This window comes from Crotalus tigris, unplaced genomic scaffold, assembly GCF_016545835.1.
Source record: "Crotalus tigris isolate CLP2741 ecotype Arizona unplaced genomic scaffold, ASM1654583v1 scf7180000021472.79164, whole genome shotgun sequence".
Lineage (NCBI taxonomy): Eukaryota > Metazoa > Chordata > Lepidosauria > Squamata > Viperidae > Crotalus > Crotalus tigris.
Window position 1 is genome coordinate 3 of NW_024098526.1, and position 14,868 is coordinate 14,870.

General features: G+C 42.3%; 1 protein-coding gene across 2 annotated transcripts in view; it reads right to left on the reverse strand.

Moving 5' to 3' along the window:
- Positions 1-885: 885 nt before the first annotated feature.
- The window catches only part of LOC120296759 (von Willebrand factor A domain-containing protein 8-like), a 51,156-nt gene continuing 37,173 nt past the window's right edge, over positions 886-14,868 (reverse strand). For both annotated transcript variants that reach the window (XM_039318720.1, XM_039318721.1), the window contains 7 exons: positions 14,744-14,850; positions 9,883-9,954; positions 8,391-8,467; positions 5,757-5,832; positions 4,318-4,453; positions 3,970-4,089; positions 886-2,495 (listed from right to left, as the gene is read on the reverse strand). In XM_039318720.1, the coding sequence (XP_039174654.1) occupies positions 2,269-2,495; positions 3,970-4,089; positions 4,318-4,453; positions 5,757-5,832; positions 8,391-8,467; positions 9,883-9,954; positions 14,744-14,850 (815 nt within the window). In that variant the 3' untranslated portion in view covers positions 886-2,268. The remainder of the gene's footprint in view (positions 2,496-3,969; positions 4,090-4,317; positions 4,454-5,756; positions 5,833-8,390; positions 8,468-9,882; positions 9,955-14,743; positions 14,851-14,868) is intronic.

Sequence of the window (14,868 nt, forward strand, 5' to 3'; positions counted from 1 at the left end):
ACACACACACACACATATATGTATATGTATAAAACACCCTGATTTCGCAGAGGAACGCTTAGCAGAGCCCTACAAGTATAGAAACAGATATTGTGTAATGATTTAAACTTCCTTCCTCTGTTCCCAAGCTGTGAGATTGTATCACTTCCCTCCTTCCTTTCATCCCAACTGGTTCCCATTACCTGCTAGACACTGGGGGGGGGGGGGAATGCCTCTGTGTCCTAAACAATGACGTTTGTTTCTGCGTGCTACTGGTTGAAGAAAATCTAAATAAATCCAGTGAATCCCTTGATCCAGATCCCTGGGAAGCACTTGAGGTTAAGCCAAGACTGAATTCAAACCAGAAACTGAAGTGTGTGTGTGAATTAAGACCGTCCCTTGCTTTAATGTCATAATTATGTCCATTCCTTAGTTATTTTTAGATTCATTTATGGAACAGTTCAGCCTCCAGCTTGTTCAATCATGACGGTTCTTTGGCATAAACAAGCCTTCCAGGATCTTTTCCTTCTTTTTAACTATTTAAGATACTGGGAGATACTTGAAAGAAAAAGCTAGAATCTTCTGAAAATGCAGCATATGCCACGTAAAGAACTATTCGGTAGACGTATTCTTAAACAGCCAGCTCTGATGCCAGATATTCAAGACATTGGGTCTGGTTTCCATGTCTGGTTATATCAGGTGTGAAAGTCCACCTGTGAAGGTTCAATCCAGTCAATTTACTGCTAAAAGCCTATGAACAGGAATGATAATAATAAAGTTGGAAGGGACCTTGGAGGTCATCTAGTCCAACCCCCTGCTCAGGCAGGAAACCCTATACCATTTCGGACAAATGGCTGTCCAGTCTCTTCTTAAAGACTTCCAGTGTTGGAGCATTTACCGCTTCTGGAGGCAGGTTGTTCCACTGGTTAATTCTTCTAACTGTCAGGAAGTTACTCCTTAGTTCTAGGTTGCTTCTCTCCTTGCTTAGTTTCCATCCGTTGCTTCTTGTCCTGCCTTCTCAACTAATGATCAGCACCTGGTTAAAGCTAGATAAGAGGCAAGGGCACTCAAAGAGAGTTGGACTTTAGTTCACTTGTGACTACTTAGGGATTCTAGGTTGATCCCTCTTTTAACTCCAGCCCCGGGTTCTGCCACTCCTTCTCCTACAGGTTAAGACACTTGGCAGATGGCTTTTAATTCAGTATTTCTTAAAGTTGGCAATTTTAAGATGCCTAGACTTCAAGTTTCCGATTTCTCCAGCAAGCCATGCTGGCTTGGGACTTCAAGGAGTTGAACTCTCCACATCTTAAAATCGCTACGGTCGAGAAATGCTGGTTTAATTGATCAATTAGTCAGGAGCAGGACAACGATGAGGAACTCACGCGCCACGGTACTCCCACACCATTTGCTCTATGTTCTACTGGTCCCACTGACCAACTACACCTGAAATACTGTGTCACACCTCAGTGAAATAAAGATACTGAGGAACCAGAAAGAGAGCAAGGATGAGGAATCAAGTTAGACGAGGGGTTTAGAGGCTAAATCTTTTTCTTTTTAACAACACAGGCAACCAAACAGGATGAAGAGAAGACTCTCTTTGAATTGTATGGGATTTTTCAGGGCACAAAACAATGCAACCATATCGGGAAGAATTCTACTCTTTTCACTTACAGGAAGGGAGTAAGAGAATAAGAGAGCTGGAAGGGACTTTGGAGGTCTTCTAGTCCCACCCACCCCCTGATCAACCCTACACCGTTTCGGAGAAATGGTTGTCCAAACGCTTGTTTAAAAACTCCAGTGTTGGAGCAACCCACAACCCAACAAAAGGAACATGACACAGCTTGGATTCACACCGATCCAAAAAATCAGAAATTAAGCCAGTGGTTCTCAAACTTTCTAATGCGGCGACCCCACAATACAGTTCCCCATGTTGTGGTGACCCCCAACCACTTATACATCACCGGGTGCCAGGGGCGTGGCCAAAGAAAAGGGGGAAAAAATGGCGGACAGCCTTGTTTGGCGACCCCCGTGAAATGGTCGTTCGACCCCAAATGGGGTCCCGACCCACAGGTTGAGAACCACTGAATTAAGCCATTCATAATTAATTGAACGAGGAAGGACACAAAAAGAGTCCCTGCTTCTATCTCAATGAGGACACGTTTCTTTAAGATTTGGTGACATCAAAGGCGAAAGCATCCTTAGAAACATCTTCTGAAACACGCCAGGCTTTCCAAAGGTTAAAAATAGCCTTTAAAGTCAAATAATAATTGATTAGTGAACAGTCCAGTATTAGGAACAGTCATACACTACCTGTAAATGCTTGACAATGTTCACGACTTCTCGAGTTGAGTAAGGATAATTGATAATTCCTTGGTCGGCCAAACTTCGCAGCTCTCCAAAAGCTGCTACCAGTTTCTGGAGAACTGAGTCTGGGACATCGGGCCCGTACTGTCGAAGCATGGCTAGTTCTGAGTTTGGTTTTGGGTTATCAACTGCATGACAGCTAAATATGTCTCCTGGAAGAGGCAAGAAGAAGAAAGGAGAAAATGGCATCCAATAGGTTAATTCATTTGTTTGTCAGTCGCGAAGTCGTGTCCGACCCATCGCGACTCCATAGACAACGTTCCTCCAAGCCTTCCTGTTCTCTACCATCTTCTGAAGTTCATTGAAGCTCACGCCTACTGCTTCAGTGACTCCATCCAGCCACCTCCTTCTCTGTCGTCCCCTTCTTCTCTTGCCCTCCATCTTTCCCAGCATTAGACTCTTCTCCATGGAGTCCTTCCTTCTCATGAGGTGGCCAAAGTCTTTGAGTTTCAACTTCAGGATCTGGCCTTCTCAAGAGCAGTCGGGGTTGATCTCCTCTAGGACTGACCAGTTTGATTGCCTTGCAGTCCAGGGGACTCACAGGAGTCTTCTCCAGCACCATAGTTCAAAGGCCTCAATTCATTTATAGTACTTAATAAAGAAGAAGACTTTGCACTGTAGTGTACTAGAGTGAACTCACAGGGGTGCTGCGAAATATTTTAAACTTTTAAAGAAAACACAAGAGGTTTAAGCTTAGCTTGCTTACTACAACTACGACTAGCCCTTCAGCAAGAAGCTTATTTTTTTACTCATATTCATTTTTTTGAAAAAAAAAAATAATTTTAGATTAGGTAACCTTTATTGTCATTTATTCCTGGGGGCACAATGGCACACATTAAAAATGAAATTTAGGTGCTTGTTCTCAAAATTACACATACACAACCCACATTTAAAACACACTATATGCAACATATGTATAGACCAGGGTTAGGCAATCTTGGTTCTTTTATGACTCGTGGACTTCAACTCCCAGAATTCCTCAGCCAGCATGGGGGAGCTATGGCCCCCTCATGACTCGTGGACTTCAACTCCCAGAATTCCTCAGCCAGCGTGGGGGAACTATGGCCCCCTCATGACTCGTGGACTTCAACTCCCAGAATTCCTCAGCCAGCGTGGGGGAACTATGGCCCCCTCATGACTCGTGGACTTCAACTCCCAGAATTCCTGAGCCATCATGGCTCAGCTTGGAAACCTCTCCCCTTCCCCTCAGCGTGGCTGGCTCAGGAATTCTGGGAGTTGAAGTCCCCAAGTCATAAAAGAGCCAAGGTTGCCTACCCCTGGAACAGACCTACACCCTTGGACTAAAATACATACTTTAAATTTTTGAAGAAAATAAGCTTAGCTTTCTTACTACGCTACTACTAGCCCTTCAGAATGGAGCTTATTTTTTTTTTTTTTTTTGAAAAAAACATTTTTCTAGGAAAAATTACGCATGGCCCAAAATACATATTTCTTTTCCCAAAAAGCAAAGGAGCAAGAGAGTCTAAAATAAAGAAACGGTTTTAATACACCTACACTTTGAGGTCCGTCCGTCCCCCCTGCAACCAGACTAGTGAAACGAAAGTAGCATCTTTTCATAGACAGGACCATAAAATAGCAGCTTTTAATCAAGTGTGTGTGACTTACCAAGTGTTCCAAAAAAGTCATTTCCCAAGAAAGGGAATCCCGGCCTGTTTGCTAAAACAACCATCCTAAAATCCGGATGCATTACTATGACATTTTTTCTCCCATCTGCAGCATCAGCATCTGGAAGATTAGACAAACAAAAACAGCCTTTTCAATCTGATTAAGACTTTATTCCGGAAAGCAATGACTTGCTTATCAAAGGATACTACAAATTACTATTAATTAATCACTAAAGCCCTCCATTTCTCTGAAGAAAATTACATCTCCAGTTATGTTATTAACAGCTCTTAATTTATTAATCCGTAAGAAAGTCAGCTACTGGAAGACTTTCTCTCTGGGACGGCTTACTAGAAACAATGCGTCTCCCGTCGGACAGAATCATCTCTCCGCTCTCCACCAAAGTTTTCAAAATGCAGGTGACGTTTGTGGGTGCCTTGTCTGCCTCGTCAATCATGAGGATGTGCCCCTTTTTGACAGCTTTCACCTAGAAAGAGATGATTGGGATGAGACAAACGTTGGCGGGGAAAAAAAATATTACTAATATTAGAAATCTAGTCTTTCCAGCCTAGATGCAACACAGTGGGTTCCCATTCTGATATGAAGGCTACTTTTATTATTATTATGGACAAGGCAAGCCAAGCAAAGATATTCCTAGGTCATCCCCCCCAAAAAAGAAAAATATCTATTTCACAAATTTGATGAATGTGGATCAGAAGAAAACTGTCTGTCCGTCTATCCGTCCGTCCATTCGTCCGTCCATCCATCTATCCACCTATCCTCTTTTTTTCATCTATCTATCTATCTATCTATCTATCTATCTATCTATCTATCTATCCTCTTTTCTCTTTCTTCTTTCTACCAATCCATCCAATCTATATCTATCTACTATCTCTCTATCCATCCACTTACCCATACACCTATCCTTTTTTATCTATCTATCTATCTATCTATCTATCTATCTATCTATCTATCTATCTACTATCTATCTATCCATCCATCTATCCACGTATACGTCTTTCTTTCTTTTCTTTTTCTATCTATTCTCCATCCACCTACTTTTTTTATCCATCCATTCATCCATCCACCTTTCTTTCTTTCTCTTTTTCTTTCTCTATCTATCTACTATCTATCCATCCATCCACCTATATGTCTTTCTTTCTTTTCTTTTTCTATCTATTCTCCATCCACCTACCTTTTTTATCCATCCATTCATCCACCTTTCTTTCTTTCTTTCTTTCTTTCTTTCCTTCTTTTTCTTTCTCTTTCTTTCTTTTCTTTCTTTCTTTCTTTTTCTTTCTCTAGCTATCTATCTACTATCTATCTATCCATCCATCTATCCACCTATACGTCTTTCTTTCTTTTCTTTTTCTATCTATTCTCCATCCACCTACCTTTTTTATCCATCCATCCATCCATCCATCCATCCACCTTTCTTTCTTTCTTTCTTTCTTTCTTTCTTTCTTTTTCTTTCTTTCTTTCTTTCTTTCTTTCTTTCTTTCCTTTCTCTATCTATCTATCTATCTATCTATCTATCTATCTATCTATCTATCTATCTATCTATCTATCTATCTATCTACTGTATCTATCTGTATCTACCTACCTACCTACCTACCTACCTATCTTATAAATTATAATAACCTAATTTATTTAGGGGACAGTCTTCTTACAACGTGAACCCTGGATTTACCAGGGACTCCACGCAGAGGGGCCTGCCCCACGAGCGCATGGGTTCTCTCAGATTTTAACGACGGAAGCAGCAACCCAGTCGCCCCTTGCAAGAGACTTACGAGTGGAGAGTCCTCGTACACAATCAGGCCCTCTTTCACGGACGGCTGAAGCGTCAGGCTCTGCACGGTGGTGTCCCTAGGGCGGCAAATCAGGGACAGGCTTCTAGTCACAGATCCCAGCTGAGCACCTCAGTGCATTGGGGAAAGTGGGGAGGGAGGGAGGGAGGGGAAGTTGCATTTGCAAACATGCTGTGCTATTTTCTACTCCCTGATTCACAACGGGAGGCAGCATACATTTTTCTTCTCTTTTAATCACTTCTGCCGGTCACCGAGTGTTCCCTTTTCCAAAGGCCAGCAGGGGCCATTTAAAGCCCTAACATTAAAAGCTGGTGTTTTGAGTCCAGTCGGAGGAATCTAAGTGCCTTAGTGGATCTGTAGTACAGGTAGCCCCTGGCTTGCGACAATGGGGGCCAGAATCTCCACTGCTACGTGAGGCCGTTGTTAACGGAGTATTGCCATATTCCCGGCTGACTCTGCCCACCGCCAGGAAGTTCGATCCTGACCAGCTCAAGGTGGGCTCAGCCTTCCGTCCTTCCGAGATCGGTAAAAATGAGGACCCAGAGGGTTGGGGGCTCATATGCTGACCCTTTAAACCCCTTAGAGAGGGCTGTAAAAAAGCACTGTGAAGCGGTATATAAGTGCTATTGCTAGGGCTATTTTGCCACAGTTGTTAAGCAACTCCCTGCGTAAAACGAACTGTCGTTAAGTACATGCCAGTTGCCAACTGTCTGAATTTTGATCACGTGACCGTGGGATATTACAACGGTCATGAGAGTGAAATATGGTCGTTAAATCCCATTTTTCAGTGCCGTTGTAACTTTGAACGGTCACTAAACGAATGCTTGTAAGTCAAGGACTACCTGTATATATAACTCCCCCACTTCCACAGAGGGGGGCTCTGGTTTCTCTTCAGATTTTGTGTGTGTGTGTGTGTGTGTTTCTGTGTATGCATATGTATGTATATAAAAGCAGTTTTTAAAAATATGTTTAATGTTTATTTATATTTCATATCAGTCTACTCCCTCAGAGAGACATTCTGGTTTCTCTTCACATAATATGTGTAATAGTTTTCTAAAATATTTTTAACCTTTATTTATATTTTCATATTTCTTAACTGCCCACTCCCTCAGAGAGGGGTTCCAGTTGCTCTTCACATTATATATATAATAGTTTTCTAAAATATTTTAAACCTTTATTTATCTTTCATATTTCTTAACTGCCCACTCCTTCAGGGAGATTTCTCTTCACATTATATATGTAATAGTTTTCTAAAATATTTTTAACCTTTATCTTTCATATTTCTCAACTGCCCACTCCCTCAGAGAGGGGTTCCAGTTGCTCTTCACATTATATATGTAATATTTTTCTAAAATATTTTTAACTTTTATTTATCTTTCATATTTCTCAACTGCCCACTCCCTCAGAGAGGGGTTCCAGTTGCTCTTCACATTATATATGTAATAGTTTTCTAAAATATTTTTAACTTTTATTTATCTTTCATATTTCTCAACTGCCCACTCCCTCAGAGAGGGGTTCCAGTTGCTCTTCACATTATATATGTAATAGTTTTCTAAAATATTTTTAACTTTTATTTATCTTTCATATTTCTTAACTGCCCACTCCCTCAGGGAGATTTTTCTTCACATTATATATATATAATGGAGTTCATGTGTTTAACAAAAATTAATAGACAATAGTTAATTACCATAAACAATATGTTATTTAATTGCTCGATGGTCTTCTTGCTAATATATATTCAAAGTTACATATCACATTCCTTTCTCTCTAACTGGTTTTTCTAGCCATTGATAGAAATTATCCCATGTTCTAAAATATACTGTCTTCTTTCTCTTTTCTCTTTAAAGTCAATCTGTCCATTTCTGCACACTCTTAAATTTTTCCTTAATTAATTCTTCTTCAGTTGATAAATTTTCATTTTTCCAATGTTGGGCAAATACAATTCTTGCTGCAGTTAGTAGGTGTGGAATTAAATACATACAAACTTTCTCATAATTTGCTCCTATTATTCCTTACTAAACTAATTCTGGCTTAAAGTCTATTTATTTTTTTAGTCATTTTCTCCAACCATAAATGTATTTTTAAGCAAAATCTTTTTGCCTCAGGGCATGTCCACCAGATATGGTAATAAGTACCTTACCTGGTCTTGTTTGCATTTCCAACACTTATTGCAAGTATTTTTAAACATTTTTGCTAATCTCACTGGTCTCCTATGCCATCTGTAAAACATTTTATGTAAGTTTTCTTAATATGCCACTGCTTGAGTTAATTTGACATTTCTGGTTTCTCTTCAGATTATATATATAGTAGTTTTCTAAAATATTTTTTAACCTTTATCTTTCATATTTCTTAACTGCCCACTCCCTCAGAGAGGGAATCTGATTTCTTTTCACATTATATATGTGATAGTTTTCTAAAATCTTTTTAAGCTTTATTTATCTTTCATATTTCTTAACTGCCCACTCCCTTAACTGCAATCTGAAGAGAAAACAGAGCCCTACTCTGAAGGAGTGGGCAGTTAAGAAATATGAAAGATAAATAAATATTTTTTAAAAAGCCTTTTGCCTAACTCCAAATGTTGACAGCAAGAATCCCACCCTCCAAAGCTCGGCTCACCTGTGCAGCTGCAAATATTCTCTGGGTCGATTTAACAGCTGGAGGAATCTGTCGACCACTTTATTTTTCCCCACACCCTGCAACAACAAGGCAACCACAATGAGGGATATTTTAGAGGGGAAGATAGCGTGGAACAGTCTCTACAAAGGAACTCAATTTGCCAGCTAAAATGAGAATCGTCCTCAGTTTCTGGCACTAAAACTCCAGGCCACGACATCCCAGGTAAATACAAAAAGGATGATGATCAGGCTACATCCCACTTAAAACCATTATTAACTCACCGAACTCCTTGCAAACAAAAGAGTTTAATTGCATCATTTTTTTAATCAAAAGGGAAGGTTGATTTGCTGTAGAGTTAACGGCCGTAATGCCTCGTGGCTACATGCAGATAGTTCTCGGCTTGTTGTTGTTAGTTGCGAAGTCGTGTCCGACCCATCGCGACCCCATGGACCACGTTCCTCTAGGTCTTCCTGTCCTTTATCATCTTCTGGAGTCCATTGAAGATCACGCCTGCTGCTTCAGTGACTCCATCCAGCCACCTCCTTCTCTGTCATCCCCTTCTTCTCTTGCCCTCCATCTTTCCCAGCATCAGGCTCTTCTCCAGTGAGTCCTTCCTTCCCATTAGATGGCCAAAGTACTTGAGTTTCAGCTTCAGGATCTGGCCTTCTCAAGAGGAGTCGGGGTTGATCTCCTCTAGGACTGACCGGTTTGGTCGCCTTGCAGTCCAGGGGACTCGCAGGAGTCTTCTCCAGCACCATAGCTCAAAGGCCTCTATTCTTTGGCGCTCAGCCTTTCTCATGGTCCAACTTTCACAGCCATACATTGCAAGTGGGAAAACCATGGCCTGGACTATATGCACTTTTGTTGGCAGGGTGATGTCTCTGCTTTTTAGTATGCTGTCTAGATTTGCCATAGCTTTCCTCCCCAGGAGCAAGCGTCTTTTAATTTCTTGGCTACAGTCCCCATCTGTGGTGATCTTGGAGCCCAGGAAGATAAAATCTGTCACTACCTCCATTTCTTTCCCACCTATTATTTGATCCCAAAATTCCTGTTGCTCAGCGAAAAAGGGACTTTTTCCCCGTTTTACAACCTTCCTTAACAACTGCAGTTGTTAAGTTAGTAATGTCGTTAAGTGGAATTCGCTCCCCATTGAGTTTGCCTCTCAGAAGGACCCAAAAAGGGGTCATGTGACCCCAGGACGCGGCGATCGTCGTAAGTACGAGTCAGGGGCCAAGCGTCTGAATTTTGATCAGGGGATGCCGCAACGGTCGTAAGTGTGAAAACGGTCGTACGTCACATTTTTTTTCAATGCCGTTGTAACTTTGAACGGTCCCTAAATGGACTGTTGTTAAATTGAGGGCAGGCCCGTATTCGGAAGTCACGCTTACAATTTCAGGGAAACTGACTCGTTGGCAGAACAGATAAAGAGCTTTGAATATTTAAATGCGCAAAATGGATTGGATAGGGAAAAAAAAAATGTGATTTCTCTTACCTGGTTGCCCACTAAAAGAAGATGCTCTCCGAGCAAAAAGTCTTTTAACATGTCTTCCATCACCATCATATGCTAACATGGAAAAGAAAGCCATGTTTTAAAATTGGGAAGAAAAGAAAAAGGAGTGAGTGAAAACACTGAAGTATGAATGCTGTTGTGATTCTTCTGAGTCAGCCGCACAGAATTATACTCGTCGGAGAATCATTACGACGAGGGGTCCCTGGTGCTCCTTCAACTTGGTGGTTTTCTTGCAGACGTTTCATGACCCAACTGGGCAACATCATCAGTGCTAGGAAGTAGTGTGTTTTTTTGGAGAAGAGGAGGAAGAGGAGGGGGGGGGGCTGTGGGGTCCTTGGTGATCCTTGAGCTTGGTTGTTTTCTTGCAGATGTTTCATGACCCAACTAGGTAACATCATCAGTGCTACAAGGAGTCCTAGCTAGCACTGATGATGTAACCTAGTAGGGTCATAAAAAGTCAGGAAGAAAATAAACAAGCTCAGAGAGCACCAAGGAACCTACAGTCCCCCCCCTCCTCCTTTTCCCCTTCCTCCCCTATAACCCCACTTCCTCCTAACATTGATGATGTTACCTTGTTGGGTCATGAAACATCTGCAACATCTGGTGAAAACCACCAAGTTCAGAGAGCACCAAGGACCTCACAGTCGTCGTCCTCCTCCTCCTCCTCCTCTCCACAAACCCAAACCCTTCTAGCATTGATGATGTTATCTAGTTGGGTCATGAAACGTCTGCAAGAAAACCACCAAGCTCAGAGAGCACCAAGGACCCCACAGTCATTCTCCTCCTCCTCCTCCCCCTCCTCCTCCTTCTCCCTACAAACACCTCTTCCTTCTAGCACTGATGATATTCCCTAGTTGGGTCATGAAACGTCTGCAAGAAAACCACCAAGCTCAGAGAGCACCAAGGACCCCCCTCTCCACTTTCTCCTCCTTGGGACAGCAAAAGAAGGGAGAGAAAGGAAGGTACTACTGGTGAGCAGACCAGTACTAATGCTACACTGGGAGATGCTGAAAGGTTTAGAATAGAGATGACTATGCACCTTACTCATTCATAAAATTGGTCCAGAATCCTAATGTCTGAAACAACAAAAATGTTCTTAAATTTCGTTTCTGCTGAACCAGGATCTGCTCTAGATTGGCCCATCAGAACCCCAAGAACACAATACGCTTGTTTGGGGTTTAAAATGGAACACACTTTCCAGATCATTCACACACACAAGAACTAAGAAGGCAGCAACGATGCACCCAATAATCTTGGATAGGTTCCAGAACTTAGCTAAATATAGCTAACTACACACAATGGAAAGAAATGCAAAACCTCTTGACTTGGGAGCAAAATGGACAAGGCCAACAAATTCGGAGTGATTGGGTATGGTTAGGAGGGCACTGACTTTTCTAGGCTGCCCTATCTATGTTTCCTGGTAAAATACATGGGAAAATCCCATAGGAGGAAAATTCCACTTAGGGTTAGGGTTAGGTCACCATGAATGCGTAGAGCAAAATGGACATCGCCAACAAATTCAGAGTCCTTGGGTATGGTTAGGTGGGCACTGACTTTTCTAGGCTGCCCTATCTATGTTTCCTGGTAAAATACATGGAAAAATCCCATAGGAGGAAAATTCCACTTAGGTTAGGGTTAGGTCACCATGAACTCGTAGAGCAAAATGGACAGCCAACAATTCGGAGTGCTTGGGTATGGTTAGGAGGGCACTGACTTTTCTTCTAGCCTGCCCTATCTATGTTTCCTGGTAAAATACATGGGAAAATCCCATAGGAGGAAAATTCCACTTAGGGTTAGGGTTAGGTCACCATGAACGCGTAGAGCAAAATGGAAACCGCCAACAAACGTGGAGTGCTTGGCTATGGTTAGGAGGGCACTGACTTTTCTAGGCTGCCCTATCTATGTTTCCTGGCAAAATACATGGGAAAATCCCATTGGAGGAAAATTCCACTTAGGGTTAGGGTTAGATCACCATGAACTCAGAGAGCAAAATGGCCATCGCCAACAAATTCGGAGTGCTTGGGTATGGTTAGGAGGGCACTGACGTTTCTAGCCTGCCCTATGTATGTTTCCTGGCAAAATACATGGGAAAATCCCATAGGAGGAAAATTCCACTTAGGGTTAGGGTTAGGTCACCATGAACTTGTAGAGCAAAATGGACATTGCCAACAAATTCAGAGTCCTTGGGTATGGTTAGGAGGGCACTGACTTTTCTAGCCTGCCCTATCTATGTTTCCTGGTAAAATACATGGGAAAATCCCATAGGAGGAAAATTCCACTTAGGGTTAGGGTTAGGTCACCATGAATGCGTAGAGCAAAATGGACATCGCCAACAAATCAGAGTCCTTGGGTATGGTTAGGTGGGCACTGACTTTTCTAGGCTGCCCTATCTATGTTTCCTGGCAAAATTCATGGGAAAATCCCATTGGAGGAAAATTCCACTTAGGGTTAGGGTTAGGTCACCATGAACTCAGAGAGCAAAATGGACACCGCCAACAAACTCGGAGTGCTTGGGTATAGTTAGGATTAGGCCATCTGAGTCCTTGGGTATGGTTAGGAGGGCACTGACTTTTCTAGCCTGCCCTATCTATGTTTCCTGGTAAAATACATGGGAAAATCCCATAGGAGGAAAATTCCACTTAGGGTTAGGGTTAGGTCACCATGAACTCAGTAGAGCAAAATGGCCATCGCCAACAAATTCGGAGTGCTTGGGTATGGTTAGGAGGGCACTGACGTTTCTAGCCTGCCCTATGTATGTTTCCTGGCAAAATACATGGGAAAATCCAATAGGAGGAAAATTCCACTTAGGGTTAGGGTTAGGTCACCATGAACTTGTAGAGCAAAATGGACATTGCCAACAAATTCAGAGTCCTTGGGTATGGTTAGGAGGGCACTGACTTTTCTAGCCTGCCCTATCTATGTTTCCTGGTAAAATACATGGGAAAATCCCATAGGAGGAAAATTCCACTTAGGGTTAGGGTTAGGTCACCATGAACTCAGAGAGCAAAATGGCCATCGCCAACAAATTTGGAGTGCTTGGGTATGGTTAGGAGGGCAATGACTTTTCTAGGCTGCCCTATCTAGTTTCCTGGTAAAATACATGGAAATCCCCTAGGAGGAAAATTCCACTTAGGGTTAGGTTAGGTCACCATGAGCGTAGAGCAAAATGGACAGCGCCACAAATCAGAGTCCTTGGGTATGGTTAGGAGGGCACTGACTTTTCTAGCTGCCCTATCTATGTTTCCTGGCAAAATTCATGGGAAAATCCAATAGGAGGAAAATTCCACTTAGGGTTAGGGTTAGGTCACCTAGGCTGCCCTATCTATGTTTCCTGGTTCATGGTCCAATAGGAGCCACTTAGGGTTAGGGTTAGGTCACCATGGTAGAGCAAAATGGACATTGCCAACAAATTCAGAGTCCTTGGGTATGGTTAGGAGACCACTGACTTTTCTAGGCTGCCCTATCTATGTTTCCTGGTAAAATACATGGGAAAATCCCATAGGAGGAAAATTCCACTTAGGGTTAGGGTTAGATCACCATGAACTCAGAGAGCAAAATGGCCATCGCCAACAAATTCGGAGTGCTTGGGTATGGTTAGGAGGGCACTGACGTTTCTAGCCTGCCCTATCTATGTTTCCTGGCAAAATACATGGGAAAATCCCATAGGAGGAAAATTCCACTTAGGGTTAGGGTTAGGTCACCATGAACTTGTAGAGCAAAATGGACATTGCCAACAAATTCAGAGTCCTTGGGTATGGTTAGGAGGGCACTGACTTTTCTAGCCTGCCCTATCTATGTTTCCTGGTACAAAAATCCCATAGGAGGAAAATTCACTGGGTTAGGGTTAGGTCACCATGAGCTTGTAGAGCAAATGACATTGCCAGGGGTATGGAGGAGGGCACTGACTTTTCTAGCCTGCCCTATCTATGTTTCCTGGTAAAATACATGGGAAAATCCCATAGGAGGAAAATTCCACTTAGGGTTAGGGTTAGGTCACCATGAATGCGTAGAGCAAAATGGACATCGCCAACAAACGTGGAGTGCTTGGGTATGGTTAGGTGGGCACTGACTTTTCTAGGCTTCCCTATCTATGTTTCCTGGCAAAATACATGGGAAAATCCCATTGGAGGAAAATTCCACTTAGGTTTAGGGTTAGGTCACCATGAACTCAGAGAGCAAAATGGACACCGCCAACAAACTCGGAGTGCTTGGGTATGGTTAGGAGACCACTGACTTTTCTAGGCTGCCCTATCTATGTTTCCTGGTAAAATACATGGGAAAATCCCATAGGAGAAAAATTCCACTTAGGGTTAGGGTTAGGTCACCATGAACACGTAGAGCAAAATGGACACTGGGAACAAATTCGGAGTGCTTGTGCATGGTTAGGAGGGCACTTACTTTTCTAGGCTGCCCTATCTACGTTTCCTGGTAAAATACATAGGAAAATCGCATTGGAGGAAAATTCCACTTATTCTATTCTATTCTATTCTATTCTATTCTATTCTATTCTATTCTATTCTATTCTATTCTATTCTATTCTATTCTGTTCTAATTCTATTATCTATTCTGTTCTAAGTCTCTATTCTCTATTCAAATTCTCTTCTCTCTTCTCTTCTCTTCTCTTCTCTTCTCTTCTCTTCTCTTCTCTTCTCTTCCCTATCCCCTTCTCAACAGGCCAGCTTCTAATCCAATAGCCATTTTGTAGATGCCCTGAACATAATCTGAAAAGGCCAAATATGCCCATTTTGGGGAGAGACTTTGACTGCGAGCCCATCTTCAAAAGACAGCCCAGAGGCTTGGTCTCCATCCACCTGAAAGGACAGGAGATCAAAGGGATACTTACTTGAGTATTTTCATAGAAAAGAACGTCAGGCACTTTCATGCTCTCGTCGGGGTTGTAAACCGGAATTTGGACACTTCCAATCCTGAGGACTCCTGACTTGATTTCACCTGGATGTGCACACAAAT